Source organism: Tetrao urogallus (genome assembly GCF_951394365.1).
Source record: "Tetrao urogallus genome assembly, chromosome: 3".
Lineage (NCBI taxonomy): Eukaryota > Metazoa > Chordata > Aves > Galliformes > Phasianidae > Tetrao > Tetrao urogallus.
The window spans coordinates 59,353,063-59,374,068 of record NC_136815.1 but is presented as its reverse complement, the minus strand read 5'-3'; the positions used below and the strand labels follow the sequence as shown (position 1 = coordinate 59,374,068).

The following is a 21,006-nucleotide window of genomic DNA, read 5'->3' as shown; positions in this document are numbered from 1 at the left end:
AAATAAAAATACATTTGAAAGTACCATCATTATTTTAAGTGTATTAACCAAATTTTACTTGAGGAAGCACACATCCCTGTTTTAAATACCTTTTCTTGTTAAAATGTGCTGAAACTTACCTTAGCTGTTCATTTCTATGTGTGTATTTGCGTAGCAAAAATGTGTTACGGCTATGCATTATACTCAGGTATTTTTCTGGACAGTTGGCAGTTTGTTGTAATCACTCTTTTCCTGAATGCAAACATGCTAGATGTCACAAATCATGACATGCAATGTGGGATAGCTGCCTTGTTTGACACATAAGATTGACTGTGTTTATTAATCTGGATCCTACCTTCTCCCTCTTCTCTCCCTTAATAGAGAGCACTGGTGCCTTGTCTGTTCCACAGATTTGAGCCAAATACAGAATTACTGATTTCTGGCAGCTTCTAAAACATTTGTAAAGCATTCAGATATCTCTTAAAGTCCTTCCCATTATTATTCCCTTAAACAGATAGCAAAATGAACACTAAGGCAGTGAAGGTTTCTATAGTAAGCTATAAGGCAGTACAAAAGAGAGGTATGGTGTACTTGCTAAGACTGAGATCTGAGCTGTTCTGACTGGAAATATTTGGCTAACAAACCAATTTCTGCTGGTTTTCTTACCTGTCATGCTACCTGTTGAGCTCCTGGAAAATGGAATATACTTGTGCTCGTTTACTAACAGCTTTTTACTTTGGTCACCATTATGCAGGAAGTCAGTAGCAGAACTTTTCCAGAGTGACATTCAGCTGCTTTAATCCATTGGGGTAATGGCATTCCTATGTAGCAAATGAGAAGGAAGGGTTCTCAGTGAAAACAGTATGTGGCTACATAATTACAGAGACCATAAAGCTAAAGGGTCTGGCAAATAGGATGTAAGAGAAACTGTTAATATCCTCACTTTTTTTTTTTTTTTTTTTTTTTTTTTTTTTTTTTTAGCTCTTTAAATGTAAATCTTGCCATAATGTCCTGCCCACAGATTTCTATTTATGAATGTCATGCGAAGACTACATACTTATTACAGTTAAATAGTTTTGTCAGGTATCAATAAAAGAAAATTATCTCCTGTAAAGCAGCTAACAGAGGTGGAGTACAAAACAGTGGGTTATCTATGCCCTACAATTCAGTCCCATATTGAAAGTGAGGTGAAAGTGTAGTAAGCTGTTCTAGAATTTGTGGAACAAACTGAGTGGGTTTGCATTTCTAAACAACCCCAAGCTGTATTGTATACCTTGCTTTTGTCACACATGGAGAATAAAAGCTTCCTTAGTAAAAGCTTTTTAAGAAATACAGGATTTATGCTATCAATAGAAGCAAATCTAGATTATTGTCATTTTCTTTGTTCCTTGTAGAAATTGTAGCTGATCTCCACATAGCCATGTTTTTGAGTGTGCTTGAAGACTGTCCTGTTAGTCCTTGACTTCTGCTGCTGCACTGTATCAACAAACAAGCTCTCTGTGAAATCAAATGTTTAGTGACACTAATTAAAACGTTTTAATAGGCTAAGTAGCTGAGAACAGACAACCACGTTAAAAGTAGTATTTTTCCATCTCTTGTCACTTTATGGAAGAAACAAGAGGTACCTTCCTTCCCCAAGATTATGTTTTCCTGCTTGATATTCTGAGACAGAATTGAGTACATTTCTGTTTTAGATCGAGATGAAAAGAATCTGTAATGAAAAGGTAATCACTATTGTATTCTATATGTAAATGAGAATTGCCTGCTCCTACTTTAACATTACAATTTGCAGTTATCTCTTCATTGGAGCTACTTTCCTTTCAGAAGTTAAATATGTGAAATATGCATCAAACAAACAAAACCTCTTACTTCTGAATTGCATAGGAAATACTTCTAGAAGAAGAGAAAAGACAGTCCAGAGAGAAAAAAACTGCTAACATTTCTAGAAAACATTCCCTTTCATCTGCAGTCGAGGCCCACCAGGGTCACATTATCAAACTCTTTATGTTTATAAGGGCTTGAAAAATCATCTTGAACAGCCGTGTTTCTTATACATTCCATTCAGTCTACTAAAACAAATGTAATACTACAAGACTCAGCAGTCACAAGAAAGCTGTCCTATTTCTAAAACAGGCTTCTGTTTGTTTTTACCCGTGTTTTTAAAATTGAGCTGATTACAGGACACAGGTAAATCTACTGACTAGGCACTAGAAGTAGCAGCAGCTGTTGCTGGTTGCTCTCATCAAGCAGAGTCCTTCAGAACACAATTTCAGTAGTTGCATGCAAATGGATTTAGAGATATGTTTCATGAGGAATTTCTCCTTGCTTGTTAATAGCATGTTTTTGAAACTACTTCATACCTAGCTCTGGCTTTGAGCTTCCTGTAGAACAGGTGCTTTTGACTTTCCTGAAGCTGTGTAATGAGCCAATAGATTATTTTCAAGCTTCTCTTTGGATCGCTGGCAATTTATTGATGGAAACATAATTTCTAATGCATTATAAATTCAGATACTGTGCATGTGGTTCTATTCATGTACATTCTTTATGAGAAGTAGAGTGGTTATTGTGTTGTACTTATGCTGAACTTGGTGCTCCACAAATTCATGCACCTGTTTTTTCCATCTGCAATATCATCAGAGAGCAGCTGTGTTATTATCACACATCCTTATTCTACCCAGCTGCCCTTTTGTTTCTCTTTACCTTTGGGTGGGCTATTTTATCTTTGTATTTTAAATAATAGTTGAAGAATTAAGGCCCCAGGCTGTCTGTATGCTGGTATAGCAGTATACGTTTTTGCTGTATCTTCAAAGGGGTTTGGTTTGGTACTGGCTATATTTCTTTCTTTCTTCAGTTTCTCTCTCCTTCTTTTAATGCTATTCAAGGTCCACAGTGCAGCAACATCTTTGGCAGCAGATCTGTTGAAATACCATACAGATCATATGATTCTCAAAGCATTAAAAATCACAGGAGTAGAAGGAAATCTGGAAGCTGTAGCAGAATATACTTGCAAGCTATCAGAGCAGAAAGAGCAACTTGTTGAGGTGAGTTCACAATTGTTTTGATTTTAATAGGTGAAAATGAATAGCAGGGTTATTTTCATCTGTTCTTTAGGAAGGCTTTTGCCTGTTTTGGTTTTAATTTTTTTTTTTTTTTTTTTTAGTTTTTCCTATTATACTGCTGGATTTCTTGTTGTTCTTGCTATGGTCTGAACCAGGTGTGTTACTGTGGCAAATGGTTCCCACAGTATAGTCTGTTCTCCTCTTGAGTCTAACTTAAACTCATTGTTTGACTCAGTGTTGTATGCATACGTAATTTAGGGCTGAAATACTCATGAAAAAAAGTAGTGTTTAGATTTAACTAGAGATTACAGCCGTTTACTGAAGCATTAAGCATCCAGCAATAGATGAACCCAGGACACATTTTAAGAATGAAGAGAATTTAAGGTTAGGTTTCTTAATCTAATGAACTTAACTGTTTTGATGGTCTTGTTAAGTTTTTGTGAGTCAGAAGCTTACTGGAAATCTTTTCTTTTTTCATGGATGCTTGGCGTTGATACATGCACAGCTTTGTATGGCAGTGTTCATACATGTGAATAAGAGACTAAGGCCTAGGTGTTTTTGTTTTTTTTTTTTTTTTTTTTTAAATGTATTTTTTTGTTCCTTTCCAAGGTGATGAGGATTGCTTTTCAGCCTGCTGTGTTTCTGATGTATGGGTTAAGCAGGTGTATTGAGTTGCATGATTGAGTTGCATGAAGAAACACATGATGTGAGAGCAAGTCTTGATAAGATAGTGATGAAGCGAAGAAGAGTTGAGTTTTCTGCACCAGAAATATTTAGTACTATTTCTGGGGTTTTAATGGTGCCTAAGGACTTATTCCAGAAATATGAATATACAGAAATAATATCCTTGAGTTCTGGACAGTTTTATGAACTTCAGAGACTAAGAAATCAACTCATTTTTAATTCAGTTTGTGTCCCTGTATAATAAACGGATATCAAGATGTTATAATCACAAAATAAACAAGAGTTAGGTGAAGTGGACTATGATAACAAGAGAGAATAAATGGAAGGCTTACCCTTATGCTGGGCTCACCACAAAACACCAGAAGGAGGGATCACTAGACAAGATCCTTCCCCACTGGTAGCCAGCTCTTTAATAGGTCTAGGAGCCAGGCTCCACCCCTTCCAGCAGCACAGGAGAATTGCCTTCGCCTGTGCTCCTCTGGCTGACTCATGGCTCATCTCAGGTGATCAATCAGAGGTTCAGGCCGTGATTCAGTAGTTCCCATACAGTCCCCCTGTTTCTAGTTGGTATTAGTGATTCATTGGTGTTCTTTTAGTGAGACCCTGTTTTGTTTCCAGGTGTAACTGTGATTATATGTGCATCTTAGAGCATTTCCAATAACAGTCAAAGTAGTTTAATATATATTGTTTCTGTCTTAAATTCTGTGATCTGAAATTCTTTGTTCATTCTTAGCCCCAAGTTCACTCTTAAACTTAGTACCAAAAAAAGAAAGTGACTACCTTTTACTACCCATACAGTCTTCTACTTTCTTCCCTGTGTGTGAGAAAAATAAGGTCACACAAAGATAACCAAGTTCTCTGAATGATGAAAGCCTACATTTTCCGCATGGTTGATGTTTGCTGAGTAAGCTGATTATAGTGACATCATCTCTGCTGTGTTTTCCCCAAGTTCTATAGATATCTGATTACTTTCAGCTTTATTAATTTACTTGTTTATGTATGCGATTGTTGTTTTTGGAATGATTTTATTTAAGATCTTTATTTCTTTGGGTGATTTTTTTTTTCTATACCTTTTAAGCCAGGATTTTTGCTTTTTCCCTTGATTTTAAATGCTTCCTGAGAAACACCAAGCTGTGAGGTACCCAGTAAGTTTTGAAAAGGACTATTAGTAACTTCATTGTATGTGTGCCTTTTTTCATTAATCACGAAGACATTACTAATGAAAAAATACTTTTATCATTCTTTTTCTCTTTAAATTTAAAAATAAAACGTATTTAGATGTGTCGCTTGTTGAGGCATGTTTCTGGAACAGAGCCCCTTGAGATCACATGCATACATGCAGAAGATACCTTCCAAGTCACTGGCCCACAGGTATGCTCAGCTTTTATCTGGTCACTTCAACTGGGCATAAATAAAAATTACTTGCATGAGCTTTTTGGAGACATTGTGTTGAACTCTTTGATGTAACTCTATAGAAGAGTTGCAATTCAGTGTTGGATGTTAGCTAAAAGCATTCACAAGGAAGGTCATTGAACTTGCATGTGTCAAGTGAACATGCTACAGAAACTTCATAGCGACAATTTAAGTTTGTGTTTTTCCTATGAATGCATTTGTTAATTCATGTGCAATGCTATTTATCAAAATGTCTTCCGCTAACAAATATTTTATTCTCTGTATAGATAATTTCTGCAGCAGAAACACTAGCATTGCATCCATCTAGCAAGATTGCAAAAGAGAATCTTGAGGTGTTCTGTGAGGCCTGGGAATCTCAACTGAGTGATATGTCATTGTTGTTAAGAGAAATCAATGATGTGTTCGAAGGAAGAAGAGGTAAGAATGCTACTCAGAAATAAAATAAAAAAAAAAAGTAGTTTCCTAACCAAAGAAGAATTTTAGCTATAATTTAAGAAATACTGCTTTCTTAAGAGAGCAGCATAATAAGTGGTCCCGTATCCCTTACAGCAATGTGAATTCTAAGTGGTAATACTCAAATACATTGGTTGTGTGCAGATGCCAAATTGAAGCACTTATTGGATTTTTTTTGAAGAAAAGATAGCCAGAAATGTGAAAGCCTGGTTTGTGTGAAATCAAATATGTTTAACCTTCTGCACTGTCATTAGTTCCTGTAAAATTGAACTTTTCCAAGTACTGAAAATATTTGACACAACTCTTTGCCAGTGGTGCCCACGAAGTAGAGATGCAGACTTTCATCCCACCTTTTGGTTTGACTGTGGCATGTTAGTTAATGACAGTCAAGATGCACATTAATTGTGTGGCATGGTTAATTTATTTTATTCCGTTTTTCTGGCCAATAATATACATTTGTGTATTCTGTCAGATTGTGTTGTATTTACTTCACAATGTAGTGAATGTAGTTATTTGATTTTTAAACTGCTGTCCTTTCTCCTGGATGGAATCTCTGATGACTCTGCACAATCTTGGGATATTTTCTCTGGTTGGTAAGTTTATTGGTATTTGTACAACATGTAGAAGGGAACAATGGAATTCTGCAAAACAGATGTGTGTTTACTTGTAGGTTCTCTTGATAAATGGAAGCTATTTTTTTTTAATTATTTTTATCAAAAATATTTTTTTCCCAGATGATGTCCTAAATGTAGCCTGACATGCATCTTGTGGCTGTGTGTTTGTTTCAGTCTTTAAAGTACAATTGTGTACAGATAGAATGTAAAATATAACAATTCTGAATGTCTTGTATTTTTAAGAAAATCACTCAGGTGAAGAAGTTCAAATTTAGTTAAATACAGGGACTTCAGGCTCCTGTGCCTAAGATACAGGGGAAAAAGTAAATCCTTATTCAGGTTAGATGACACTTTATCAATGATATAATACTTCAACTTGTTATTAACATAAAACTTTATCATTTTTAGAGTTTATTTTGGCTGCTTAACTTTCTATTTTGATCACACAAGTACTTCTTTGGCAATTTGTTGTGAGGTCAGTGAACAAGCAACTGCGGGGCAGTAATAGCTCACATCGTTGCTGCTAGATGAATGTGTGTCTGAGTCTGAAGGCTTGTAAAAGAAAAAGGTGATGAAATTCAGACTGGGTTTACAATAACTATGGGTAGCACATGTTACTGGGAATTCAAGAAATATGTGATTGTTATCTTTTTCTTCCACCTTGCTCTGGAATGTTATAAAAAATATGTAATAATCTACTAGATCAGAGATGCTATTGATACACCTTTTAACTTCTAGTGTCTTTTTTGTTTTGGGAGCCAAGGATTAATTTTCTCTAAATATATATTGCATTTTATATAATGTGATAAAAATATGGTATTACTCTAATATTAATATATTGTTATCCATTTGGAATGTGCAGGGCTGATTATTCTGTTATTTATTTTTTCACATTTATGCAATAATGACTGATAAACATACATATAGAAAGGTTATATCCATATGAGTATTGTTGTAATTAGCAAGAGAAGAACCTTGCAGCCACAGTGAAACATGCACTTGGCTTTCAAAACAAACAGTTGTTGAAGTGGCACAGTGTATTCCCAGCATCTCCTTGCAGTTTGTAACTTTCCGTTCTCTTGTGAATATTGACAGCAGATAACAGACGTTTTCCACAAACTGATATTCTCCAGCCTCTTTAGAACATTATTTCATAAGGCTTCTCTAATACTGTCGCTTGAAGGAGACAGAAGAGAATGAGGAATTGTTGCTGAGCCTGTTAGTGTGTGCCTAGGCCTGAGTACTGTGAAGACTGAGGCTTTTCCTGTTGGGTATAGGCAGATGGGTCTGTCTCAGTGTCTCTTGTTTCTTTAGTCGTTCCTTCAGCATGCAGTGTCCTTACATTCCTCTAGATAAAATATTAAGCACGCATTGTATACTTTATATTGCTTTAGCTACGTTGCATTTTGTGTTGCCAGAAAGATGCTTAAGAGACTTTGTCTCCCTATTTCTTGTCTCATGGCCCAGCCTGCTAAAGGGATTTCTCTCCTGATGAATCTGGATTGTTGCGTATTAACTGTCAGTTATCTCCTTAGAAATGACTTCGATCTACTACATCCACTAATCTGCTACAAAGTTTTCTTCCCTATTGAGCACTATTTTCTCTTGACATTAACTCTTTGACAAGAGGTAACTCTTGTCAGATAACCCAATTAATAAAATAGACTAAAATATCTATTTGGTAAGAGATTGTAAAGGTTTTGTGAATGTCATTCTCCTCTCCAATGAAGTGGAGTTTCACAGTGTTTTATAAGATTTTATTTTCTTGTAATTCATACTACTTGTCTTGATGTTGGTAAAAAGTATCTTTATTTTAGACGACAGTGTAAAGTGCTTTATTTATAGTAGAACTGTGATGGTGTGTAATGAAAGATAGAATTACAGTCAGAAGGTTGTGTGTGTGTGTGTGTGTGTGTGTGTGTGTGTGTGTGTGTATTTTATTCTCCTTTGCTTAAAATCTTGTATTTTTGTACCACCAAAATGTTTGGCTTTGTTAGAGAGTACAGAATACAGTTTAAGAGGCAAAATTTGGATGGTAACTAAATGTGCTGGACACATCTAATAAAACAAGCATTTCTATGATTGCTGTAGATTCTCACTGTGTAAACTTGTCTTCTGCTAATCAGTTCCTTGCCTAGTATCCCTGTGCGCTATGCAGAGCTATAGAGTGAGGTAGATATGAATTTCTTTTGCTTAATCCAAAACCACCATTTAATACAGTGGTGAGGAGGCCCTTCCTGAAACCTGCGTGTCTTTGAAATATCATGTATCTGGTATGAACTAAGGGGAGTGTCGGGCACCTGTAGAGATAGTTCATATAAAAGAGGAGATTTGGTTCTGCTGGTGGAGGGTGGCTGCCTTCTCCCATTGACTACACAGAAAGCCCAAGATAACTGTTTTAGACAAGGCATTTAAATTCGAGGCTCTTGCACTTTGAGGTGAATCGCCTAGTGGAAGTGTCTTTTATTGATCCAGTATTGGCCTGTCTTCCTCCCCTTTTAGGTGTGGTTTCAATATGTTGAAAAACAATGTGAATACTCCTCTGATTGTATTCTTCCTTGTAATTTGATCACAAATATGAGAGTGATTTCTGGAGATAACAAAAGGGGGGCAGAAAGGAAGATTTGTCCACTCGATTTAAAAGGAGTTAAATGAGCATTACGATTTGAAAGGGCCATAGTTGATGAATAAGGGATGCAGTTCCTAACTTCAAAGGTTTAGACATTAGAATTCTAGAAAGGCATAGCCATCCTTACAGATGAGAAATGAGGTCAAAAGCAACATTCAGAAGTTGAAGTTTAGAAATTGTGGGTAGGAAAATGTGACTAGAACTATAAGAAAGTGGAATGTAAGGAGTGTGTATATATATGTATATATATATATATATATGTATATATATATATATGTATGTATGTATATATATATGTATGTATGTATATATATATGTATGTATGTATATATATATATGTAAAGGAGTATATATGTAAGGAGTACATAGGAATAGTAAAAAATGATTTTCTTACACATTCCAGAAAAAACACATTACAGAAAATAAATGCAAGCAGGAATGAATGACAGAAAGAACATAACGTGACAGAATCTTTTAAAATTTTAGTCTACATCTAACTTCTAAAATGTGGAAATTAAATACATGAAAATTGTGTGTTCTGTTATGGAAACCAAATATTGAATTTGGTTTTTATACCAATGTAGATTTATTTTCTGTTGAAGGAGGATTATCTCTGGCTTGTGTTGGTCTGCTCTGTAAAGAACAATACCTGAGTCTTTTTTTTCTTTCAATTTTGGGGGGGGGGGGAAATCTGTTTTTTTTTAAAAAAAAAAAAAGAAAGAAAAAGTAACATTGCAAGAAATAGTCAAATCATCTTCTTGCTGTATATAGTCAACAGTTCAATCTCCCAAAACCAAATGAGGGGAGTTGGTAGAAGAAGGAAGGCATTGTTTCTCATTCGTTTGCTTCTTCCTTTGATTTGGTTGCCGTAATTCTGTGTGTTCACCTCTCTTGTGTGTCTCTCTTCTCAGTATTCATCTCATGTCAAAGCTTTCTGGGTTTTGGAACTTTCTTTTCAATAGGACACAGTAGGTTTTTACTAGAGAGATTTTATTTTATGCTCTAGCAGTTCAAACTTAGGATTATTTTTTTTCTTGGTACTTCTTACATACATTGTTGTATCCCCTTTAGTTGATGTGTTGATACAGAGAATGCGATAAATCATTTTTGTCAGTCTTTACTGAGGAATCTGACATGTTTGTGTGTGGAGGGAAATTAAACTGAGTAACTACATTCTAAGAAAAACAGTTAGGCAGTTTGTGCCCTGATAACTCTTTTTTCACTTCTTAAAAACTGAGTGAAGAAGGAAGAGGTGATCTCAGAAGGGAAGAATCCAACTTTGTCAAGTGGGTTGAGAGATACTTGTTAATTCACTGAGTTTTGTTTGAAATAAGCCAGTTGTCTAGACACGGAGCTCAGGTGTCAGAAGGTAAAGAACATACTTTGAAAAATCATGAATGCAGAACAGAACTATCTTCAGAAGACTCAGAATGGAATTTCTATAGGAGCTGATGCAAGAGGAGGAAATAGTAATGATAGGGGATTTGTTACTTGTCCATTCCTTGCCCATCTGCGTTACCTCCATGCAAACACATTAGTGATATCGTTATCTTAGCCCTTTGTTTCTTCAAGCAACTTCTATTTTTCACTAGCTGTAAGAATTTTATTTAATTTTTGTTTAGCAGGCTTTCCTCTTTACATTTGAATAAATGTAACTATAGTTATTTAAAACATCTGATAACTGGAGCTTTAATTGTAGGCTGTTAGCTGTGGCACTGTCTCCTGCCAATAAACTCTCATCCGTTTTCAGTTAATGCCTAGAGGGTATTTTCCTCTGTTTCCTTTGCTTGAACTTAGAATGAGTGAGAACCTGGGGGATATAGGAAATAATTCAGCAAGTGTGTAAAATGCAATAGATTCTTTACTTTATAAAATACAGTGCAGGTGGGATACTCGTTGTATATTATAATGTGAGGGTTCTATCTTAGATATCCCTCCTTAGTGGCTTTGCCTACTGCAATTTTTATGCCATCTGAGGCCAAGGAAAGCCTTACATGGAACTACCACAGTATTTGGCACAGGTAGTGATAGCTGCTCAGTCACTGGAGAGAGCTTCTTTAGTCAGGATTGCATGGTGGGGACTAGAAATCTGAAAGAGTGAAACTGTTCAGATACTTAAGTGCCAGTTACTGAGAGCTAAAATCTAAACAGTAAGAGGTTCTTGATGTTTCTCTCTCTGGAAGCATAAGATAGAATGGCAATTCTCTGCAATATCCAAAGAATTACAGGTAAGTCATTCACTTTTATGTACAGTACTGAAATTTGAGGAAGGCTGAAATAAGTCATGCAGTCCTACTGATTACATTTTGCATATGAATTTTGGTGTAAATATGTGTGTTCTTCTAGGAGAGAAGCGTGTCTACCTTTCACTGCCTAGACCAGGGGTAAGTTGCTCTTGAGACTGTTCTATTTACATCATATGCTGCTAACCAGTTGACTTTTCCATATTGCATTTAATGAGGACAAAGCAATACCTTGGTAACATGCACCTTGACTTGGTGGCTAAATAAAAATCATAGAAAACTGGATATTTAATCACACAGACTTCAATCACTTACTTTATAGGTCAGCTTTGATCCTTGTTTATTAAAATGACATTTTCACCACATGCTTAACTGTAATGATGTGTAATAATAAATGCATTGTCGCTATTAAAACAGTGAGAATACGCTGCAATGCACTGTAAGATAAGTCTTGGTACTTTGAATTTTTTGTATTGTTGTCTGAACTGACCTATTTTGAACACAGAGATATGTATGAGCATATTTTTAACTCTTCAAATAATGGATTCTTGTTTCCATATTTGATCCTGAATGCTTATAGTGCAGAGGTTTAGTTGTGAGATAATTTATATCCTTAGCTGACAGTAATTGATATTACATTGCTCCCGAGAGCATCTCTGTGTTAAAACTTAAACCCTGTAATCAGTCATTGATTCACTTGTTACATATTGAATCTTTTTGCTGGGAGGAAGAAGGGGAAGAGTGATCTCAGATTTTACTGTACCTTCCAGCTTGTTTCACTCTTTGCTTTCTCTCCTTCAACCTCTGGTGTAGAGGAATTTGGGTGTGAAGTGAACGCCTGTCTCCATCTCCTGCTGCTGTGCAATTCTGTGGCTTCAAATACAATATGTTACTTCCGACCCTTGAAAAGAGAGTGACCCATCATAAATTCAGTCTGCAGGTTTTAAATAGAGTATAGTCTTAGACTGAGTGAGCATGAATGAATTTCACAGTTACAGAACTAAATACTGAGACTGAAAAATAGACTGGTTCAGTGGCTTTTGTTGGGGTTTTCATCCCTGTGGGCTTGTTTGGCTGAGCTACATAGCTTCTGAACTTCAGCCAAAACTTAGAGATGCTTTAAGTGACTTTCCCACATATCAGTTCATATGCCATTTAAAGATGCTTTCAGAAAAATGTTGTCCCCAAGATTTAAACAGTTCTGTCTCTAAAAGATTGCATGGATCTTCTCCAAGATGCGTGGAGCTGGGGGAGTTGGTCTGCCCTCTATGGCTGATGCCCAAACTGTCCCTGCACAGAAGCTGTGCTGCTCCTGTAGATCCAATTAATATACTTTTTTACATTTTTAATTGCGGCTGTGCTGCATGCTGGTTTCAAATGACATCCCAGACTGTCTTAGCTGAGGACAGAGCAGTAGTAGCACTTAATGCACTTATGTATTTTTCTCTGTAGTATTAGCTTTCAAATCACAGTTTGCAAGCCGAATGGTAAATGTTCAGATAATTTGTTTGTTTTTTTTTTAAACCAATTTTTCTATTCAAATACAGCAAGTGAACACCAGAGTGGAGAAAACTACAAATATGACAAACATTCTGAGGCTTCTTTAGTTACTTGTAGATAGAGGAAGTTATGTGCTGATTTTGTTGAATGCCCTTCACTCAGCAGCTTAAATTTTTGCCTTATCTTGTAGTCCAAAGTTTGTATGTAGATAGAAATGTAGCTTGGCTTTGTATTTTTCTTCAAGAGTCTGCCTTGAAACTGACATTTCTTGAAATGCATCTGTAAAAATATAATCAAATCACAATTAGGAACATCAATCTATGCACTTTTTTCTTCAAAATCCTTTGATATGAGAACAGCTTGTCCCATTTGTTCTAATACATTGGCAGAATTACATCTGGGTAGACACTGAGAAGATCCAGAGCTATTAAAAATGTGGGGATAGGGAAAAGAAATGGCATAGCAGCTGAAGTCTGAGCAGCAAACTGCGGTAGAAATGTAAAAGCAGAATTTCATTTTGCTTAGATTCCTCAAGTCAGAGATGGAGACCACACCTGGAGCTGCGTTTCTTATGCTACTCACAATGGGTAGTGTTTCCCACTTTCCTGTGGCAGGGATTCCTTGGCTTAATTTGTCTGAGTATTCCCACTAATTAATAGCAGCTCTCTTTAGATCCTCAGGCAAGGATTCCACCGCTGCATCCTTGTCCTCCAACCTCCTCTAGTGGTTCACACAAACCTCTCCAAGCTATGACACCAATTTTATACTCTTCGTTTCCCTGTACTCCTCTGTGCTTTCTGAGTGTGGACTATGTGGACTATATGTGCTCCCATATTAGTTTCTGTTGTCTTTGCACAGTGACAGCATCAGCACGTAAAGCAAAAGCCTGGAACTGCTGCTTTCTCTGAACATGCAAATTAATTTGCAACAGATCAGATATATTGCTGTGTCTATCTGTTACGTAGTTTGCAAGCTCTGCCGTATTGGATATTCTGCTCACGTCAGTACTACTAATTATCATTTAATCTGAGCCAGTGTTTGGCTTGCAGTCAGACATATTTTGGATAGCTGAAGACTTAAGTAAGAGAATGAAAGAAAAAAAATAATTCAAAGACTCAGTGTTCATTTCCAGCTATTTCAGCAGACTGACACGGAAGGATCAGTTACGTTGTCATGCCAACATTTACACGTTCCCCAGCTCAGCTTGGAAGGTTCAGCTAGTCCCAAGTCACTGATACAGCAGTGTGATATTTGTTGGGAAAATCAGTACAGCTGTACTTGATCATGACTGTTCAACAGTAACTAGTACTTGGGGTTTTGAGGGTAAGGGGAAAAGATGGTACTGCATGAGGAAATAGACGAGAGGCTCAAGCCTGAGAATTGTGGAAGAGGTCTTCTTGAAACCTGACTGTCTGGAGGTACAGGCCCTGGCTGCACTTCCCATTTCAAAAGGACATGCAAATCAGAACAGGTTCTCAGCTTCTCTAAAGAAGTTTGTGTGAACTGTTGGAACTCTCCTGCAAAGTCTTAAGTGTACAGCCATCTCTTTTCATTTGTTAGCAAAAATAATTATCAATTCTTTTTATTAAAAATTATTATTTTTTGTTTGAAACAGAAGCATAATGCAAATCTGAAAACGTTAAAGCCAGTCAAACTAGATACTGAGGTAAGATGCTATCATTTTAGTAAAAGTTCTTCCAATTTTTTTTTTTTTTCTCCTGTCTGGAGAACGTTTTCATATGTATAAAATATTCTTAACGTTTACAGGAACAGGCAAAAATTGCAAAACTTGGATTAGAACTGCATCTGCTCACATCTGATGTGGATTCTGAGACAGAGAAATGGGAGGACCAAGAGAATGAGATTGTGCAACATGGACAAGGCATGTCAAGTATGGCCTACTCCATGTATTTATTCACCAGGTAATGACAGTGTGTGTGGTGTGCTTCAGTGGGGAGAAGAGAAATAAAACTGTTTATAAAAAGTAAGACCATTTTATTTTCAGAGCATGAATATTAGGACACAGAAAGGAGCTTTAATTTACAACCTTATGCTTTAACTTTAATGCGATGGACAGTTGGACTGGATGATCTTGGAGGGCTTTTCCAACCTTGGTGATTCTACAGTTCTGTGATGACTTGACATTTCTAAGCTGTTCAATAATGCAATAAATTAGTGGGGGTTCTGTTTAAGTGCCCAACATCTGTTTTGTGGCAGAACAACTAATTGTAGATTTCAGGCAGGAAATATATTTAATAAGGTTGTTGATAAATATTCTCAAAAGTAAGGGAATTAGCAAATAGGTACATTACTATATTACTGAGGATTGCTGATCTTTGCTGTACTGAAAGGTGTTGTTCTGAAATTTGCCTATACAGTGTCAGTCTCTGCAAAGAATTTAGGAAGTAGAAGACCGAAGGTTATGCTTTCTGGCATGGAGTGCTCAGTTATAACATTTTAAGCAGTAATTGAGTAACTTGGTTCTGTGCAAAAGCACTTTGGTTTTTACCTACCTTTATGACTTAACTGCCTGTGGTCTGCTGTTCGCTCTATATCCTCTGTGTTCATTCTTAAGCATCATGTTATCCCTGCTCAAATGCAACTTAGTCACTGTTCTTAACTAACTGTGAAAATTGAATATTCAGTACTTCGCTGTCTTTGCTGGTAGGTTTTCTGCTTTTGATAGTTTTAGATAGTCATATTCTGTAGCTGCTAAGATTTTAGCATGCCCTCTCTTATTCTTGTGATTTTCAGATCCTTTTATGTGTTGCAGAAATGCTTCAAGGAAGAAGAAAACAGAGGCTTAGTTTCTGGCACAGGGGAAGGGGAGCGTGCAGCCCCTTTTCTAATCAATAAATGAAATCAGATTCCCTTTCAGAACCTAAACATCAAAGAGTGTATCAGTGTACACTTCTTTTCAAAGAGAATGGAAGGAAAGTGCTGGAACACTAGCTGCTGAGAATGTATGGCTACTACAACATGCAGGTTTATATTAAGAAAGCTTTGACTGTTGCCTTTTAAACACTCAGAAGTGCTTTTTTACATTTATAATGCCACATACTTGTTTAACAGTTACACGAGGCATATAAAAGATGTAGACAGCCTCTATCAGGAGGATAGATACAGTACAAAATATCCTACAAGGATTTAGGGATAGTGTTCTGTCTGCTGGTGCTACAGATGTGTCTGTATAGTCACCCCCTTTCCACTCCCCTTGTGTGTTTGAGGGAGTATAAATTGTGCAGGCAAATTATTCTTCAGTCTCTACGTGGCACATAATCTGTTTTCATTGCTTCCCACAGAGGAGAAGGACTTCTGAAAACTACTCAAGATTTATTTCATCAAGCAGAGGTAATACATTTTTAACAAAGTAGGAGCTAGGGATTATGAATGAAGAACAAAATGCAAATGTAACACTTTGATTCTTTATACATCAGTACAGTGTATCAGAAATTGTCAACTGTAGGTTTTAAGCAGCGCAACTCTGTACTTCCTGAAAGCTCACGTTGCAATGTTCTTGTAGGTGCTTAATTAAGACAGCGTTGCTTAAACTGAGATTCCCATTACAAGTGGGAAATACAGTTGCCTTTAATGAGATAGTTTTCTTCACTATGTCACTTAATTCAGTTCCTGATGGTGTTATCAAGTACTCCATCCTAGTCTGAGCAATGGTATTCTCCTAGGGGAGGAAAAAGATTTTTAAAAATAAAAATAAAAAAAAAATTGGAATATACAGATAGGGCATGAAGCTGGTGAAGTACAAGTCTTACTAGCAGCAGCTGAGGGAACTGGGACTGTTCAGTTTGCAAGAGGCTTGAGGAGATTTTATCACCCTCTACAATGACCTTGAATGGAGGTTGTGGCAATGTAGGGGTCAGCATCTTCTCCCAGCTAACAGTGTTAAGATGACAGGGGATGGCCTCGAGTTGTGCCATTGGGTGTTCAGGCTGGATATTAAGAAGAGTCTCTCAGAAAAAAGGGTGAGGCAGTGGCCTGGCTGCCCAGGGAGGTGGTGGGGTCACTGTTTCTGGAGGTGTTCAAGAACAATGAGGATGTGGCACTGAGGGATGTGGGGGGAGTGGGTTAGGGGTTGGACTTAACAGGAGACTGGTCACAACAAATATGGCTGAGAGTCATCTACCCACCAAACTTTTGTGAGTTGCTCCAGTGCAAAACCAATTAGGTGCTGGAGGTATTTCATAGGTAAAGGGAAAACCTTTCAACTTTGCCATGGGGAAATAACAATTTGTAGTGTTTTTACTTCAAAAGTCACTGCAAATTTTTAAACTACAAATGTGTGTAACTGTCATAAATATTTCCTGTTACTCTTTTATTTTTTCATAAACTATTTATTGAAACAAAGTGGAAAAAGCTTCATTTTTTTGTGGTGCTCTATTTTGTTTTGTTTTGTTTTTTACTTTTTTACTTTTTTTTTTTTTTTTTTCTCTTTCAGATTTTTGCAACAGAAGGAATTAAGCTTGCTTCAGCTCTTCAAGTCTTTTCTGATCAGGTGATGTATGGCAACTAGGATAGGCATTCAGCTCACAGCTTCAATGATACTGCTTAAAAGCTGGTTGCTTTCTCCATTAACCTAATAGTGAGTCTGTAACAATGAGTGGTTTTGTTTTCCTAAAATGCATTTCAGGTACATGATGATGACAAACCTTTGCTACTGTTGGAGGCTGAAAAACTGATCCCCATATGCAAGCAGCTCCAGATAACAGCAAAAACTTCTGTTCAGGGTAAAAGTGCTACATTTACAAAGGTAAAGTAAAAATTACCAATGTCTGAAAATAAAACCTAACTGGTTTTGAAATACACAGACTTACTAGTTTATGGCCCTGATAACATACAAAACAGATGAACTTCCAGGATTGGCAGAAGGAGGTACAGAATTGCATAATGTTGTGGAAGCATTTAATCTTTTCTGCTATGCGATACTTTGTGGTTACTGTTCTTTATGAGAAGGAATTTACCTCAAGTTGAAGTACTGTTTTGCTCTTCACATCTTTTGAGAAGCTTATGGGCTAAGTATAGAGGAAGAACAGTAAGAACTGTTCCTCCTAAGGAGAATATTTTTTCCCATCTCTACTGGTAGCTGTAACCCCAGCCATTCACTGCAGAACTTTGTGTCAGAAAGGATCTTCAGCCTCGGTGCAATTGTTTTCTGGACTCTTTTTCCCATTAGCAGAAGGACTTCAAGGAAGTTTATCCTGACCCCATTATTCATGCTGAGAGTTTGAAGAGAGGCAAAATACAACAAGCTGGCACCCAGTATACATGGAAGTATGCAGGTGGATAGTTTGGGTAGCATTATTCTTCAGGCCTTCGTGACTATTTTCTTTAGGGAGCATGGATATCCGCATTTTATATAATTAGCCCACTGGCCACAGGCATATCATTAATATCAGGTCAAGGGGAAATGGTTTTAAGTTGATGGAGAGAAGATTTAGGTTGGATGTCAGGGGGGAAGTTCTTCACTATGAGAGAGGTGAGGTGCTGGAACAGGCTGCCCAGAGAGGCTGTGGATGCCCTGTCCCTGGAGGTGTTCAAGGCCGGGTTGGATGGGGCCCCGGGCAGCCTGGTCTAGTGTTAAATGGGGAGGTTGGTGGCCCTGCATGTGGCAGGGGGTTGGAGATTCATGATCCTTGAGGTCCCTTCCAACCCTGGCCATTCTGTGATTCTGTAATATTAATGTTTTTGCCTGCCAGTAGGTTACCATGTGAGCTGCAGAATCAGTATGTAACAGGATTTAGGAAAGATCTTTTCCTTTCTGTTTCTAAAATTACCAAAATTAACATTTTGGTTGAGTTAGAAATGTTTCCCAAGACACTGATGCTCTTAGATGTCTGTAGGGTGCCATTACTGGGTATTACTTTTTACTGCTGGTCGCTTTTGTCAAGGAACTTATGTCTAAGTTTTCCTCAACCTACCCACTATCTGTAATGGTGAAACTGAGAATTCTCAGCTCAGTAAGAGATGAATTTATTTTACTGTAACACACAGAACTTTATTTGAAGAAATATGAGCTGTAGTCAAGTGTAACTCCTAAGAAAAGACTTCAGTGCTCAAAGTGTACTAATGAAGGTAATTTGTACTACCATTGTCATAATTAGTTATGATCTTGTAATTGATGCTTTAGATAAACATAAATTCCAATCCCTGAATACTCTCCTTTATTAAAATGCATGCTGCTTCTCCAAAGGCAGAGTCCATCCTAATAGTTGTTATACATCAACTTTCACATAGTTGTCATAAAAGTTTCTGCACTGTTACCATGATTACAATGGTCTACAAATGATAGCAGCAAACAGAAGCAGAACTTCTTAAGAAGAGCAGTCCTGTACACCTGGGTGTTGGTTTCCCATTGGCTCTGTAAGAGATGTTTCCATTTTGTAGGAGAAACAGCTCAGTTCTGATACCAGCTATGCCATCCAAAGGAATCAAACCCAAACTGAGCACCTGAGGGCTGTTGCTTGGTTTCTTCCACATGCTCTAGCTAGACTAAACGGGAGCTCCAGTCTCTATAGGTACATAGTGCTAAAGGCTATCAAATTAATGCTTCTGGACAGCCTAAACCTAATGATCTGTGCTGTGCTTTTGGCTTAAGTTCCAATAATTGAGTAGTTTTAATGTAACTCATATCAAAGTAAGGCTTCTGTGATGCACTGCTTTCTAAAATCATGCTGAAAGGAATTTAAAAAACAAAACAAAACAAAAAAAAAACAGATGAAGAACTGTGATAAGCACACTTAAATAGTGAGAGCTTTATTTCCGAGACATGTATATTACTCTTTTAATATTATTTTTAGCTCCCTCTCCTGGGATGTGCATCATTCTCTTCTCCTTCACAGCTCCTGCCTTGGTTTAACAGAAGGGATGCTGCTGCATTATGAACACTACAGGAAGTTGAGCAGGCTGACAAAACCTTTAGACTAGAAAAGATTGGATTTGTGTTTATCCTTCGTATTCATTTCAAGCTCAAAATAGATTTCTCATCTCATGTTGCCTAATGGAAGTGATCAGTGGTCTTACTCAACTGCAATTGTCTTGTATAGGTTGATGCCTGCATTCAGAAAACAAAGAATGTGATGACTCTGTTATGTCAACTTCTTCCAGTTTGCAGCAAATTAATGAGAAAGGTGAGTCCTTGGTCTGTCTGCAGTATTTTAAACTTGGGATCTTTTGTTTGTTTTTGTGTATGTTTGCTTGCTTTTTATAATATGTTGTCTTTGTATGCAGAATAAAGCAGGGAATGGCTATCTCAAGCCTGCTCCCCCGTGGAAAGAAGGCAGAACACGAACCAGTACAAACGTACATGCTCCAGAAAGGAGAGTGGAGATGTTTGGTATCAAATCTTTGGAAAATCACGTAACTAAAATGACATTTTTAGAGAGCAAGTAATTACAGCACTTAGAAATTGCAGAAGCTCCATTAGGGAAAATAATTCTTGCTGAAGTTTCAATTTTGCTTTCATTTGTGGAAAGTCAAACCAGGTTAATTTGAATTAAACCTATTGACCTTTGTCACATCTAATAGATGTCCCGTTACTTAGCAATGACAGCACCAACTAGTGTAATCATTATGTATTTTCATAATGTGAATGAATTTCCTACGCTCACTATTGATACTGGTTTTGTAATTAATCCTTACGAATGTCTTAATGGATGTTCCAACCCAAAGATGCTGCTAACAGACCTTTCACGTAAAGAACCCTGTGCTCTATGTAACACTACTGCTGATGTTTGTAAACTCCTCTCTGGCCCAATTCAGTCTATGGATTTATGAAGCCCATTCAGGAATGTAGTCTGAAAGGCTGTGGCCTAAAGCACTGAAATATTTAGTTATACTACAATGAAGTTCAGTCCTAAGGAAAAAACTCTGGGGAGAGCTTGACACTGAATCTTAGTTTTGCTGACATTATTCATATTTCCGAAGTGTACTCCTAAGTGATTAAGACTCTTGACTAAAACCCTTTTTCTTTCACTGTCTCTATCTGTAGATGGCAGTTGTTGCTTCCTTTATGATTAAACTTTACTGAGCAGAATTTGAATTGCCTGTAGAACCACTGAAGCATTACATGTAGACTTTACATTACAGCATTTAAAACTGAAGTAAATAGATACTGATTATGAGAAACCTCTATAAAAAGGGCATTATTTGACTTCAGGATGCTAGGAATCGTAACCTGATGTGAAATGCTTGTTTTCAAGGTTAACTGTTTGTTGTAGGCAGGCTCCTATTGCATTTTATTTTCAATTCACCTTTGGCAAGCCAAACTAATACAACGTAGGGCTAAATTACCTAACAGCTCAATTGTGCTTTTTCTCTATGTGTTATGTTTGCATTGAGCCAGGAGCAAAGAGATCCCTGGAACATAACTACTCTCCAAAATTGTGCTTACGTAAAAAATTTGTTGTACTACGGCTGTG

General features: G+C 37.0%; 1 protein-coding gene across 1 annotated transcript in view; it reads left to right on the top strand.

Moving 5' to 3' along the window:
- The window catches only part of CTNNAL1 (catenin alpha like 1), a gene marked incomplete at both ends in the record, with an annotated part of 57,205 nt that extends 37,227 nt beyond the window's left edge, over positions 1-19,978 (top strand). The window contains 11 exons of the mRNA XM_079533176.1: positions 2,862-3,020; positions 5,001-5,093; positions 5,402-5,552; positions 11,178-11,215; positions 14,190-14,240; positions 14,342-14,496; positions 15,877-15,925; positions 17,028-17,084; positions 17,220-17,339; positions 19,633-19,716; positions 19,817-19,978. Coding sequence (XP_079389302.1) covers positions 2,862-3,020; positions 5,001-5,093; positions 5,402-5,552; positions 11,178-11,215; positions 14,190-14,240; positions 14,342-14,496; positions 15,877-15,925; positions 17,028-17,084; positions 17,220-17,339; positions 19,633-19,716; positions 19,817-19,978 — 1,119 coding nt within the window. The remainder of the gene's footprint in view (positions 1-2,861; positions 3,021-5,000; positions 5,094-5,401; positions 5,553-11,177; positions 11,216-14,189; positions 14,241-14,341; positions 14,497-15,876; positions 15,926-17,027; positions 17,085-17,219; positions 17,340-19,632; positions 19,717-19,816) is intronic.
- Between the last annotated feature and the right edge of the window lie 1,028 nt (positions 19,979-21,006).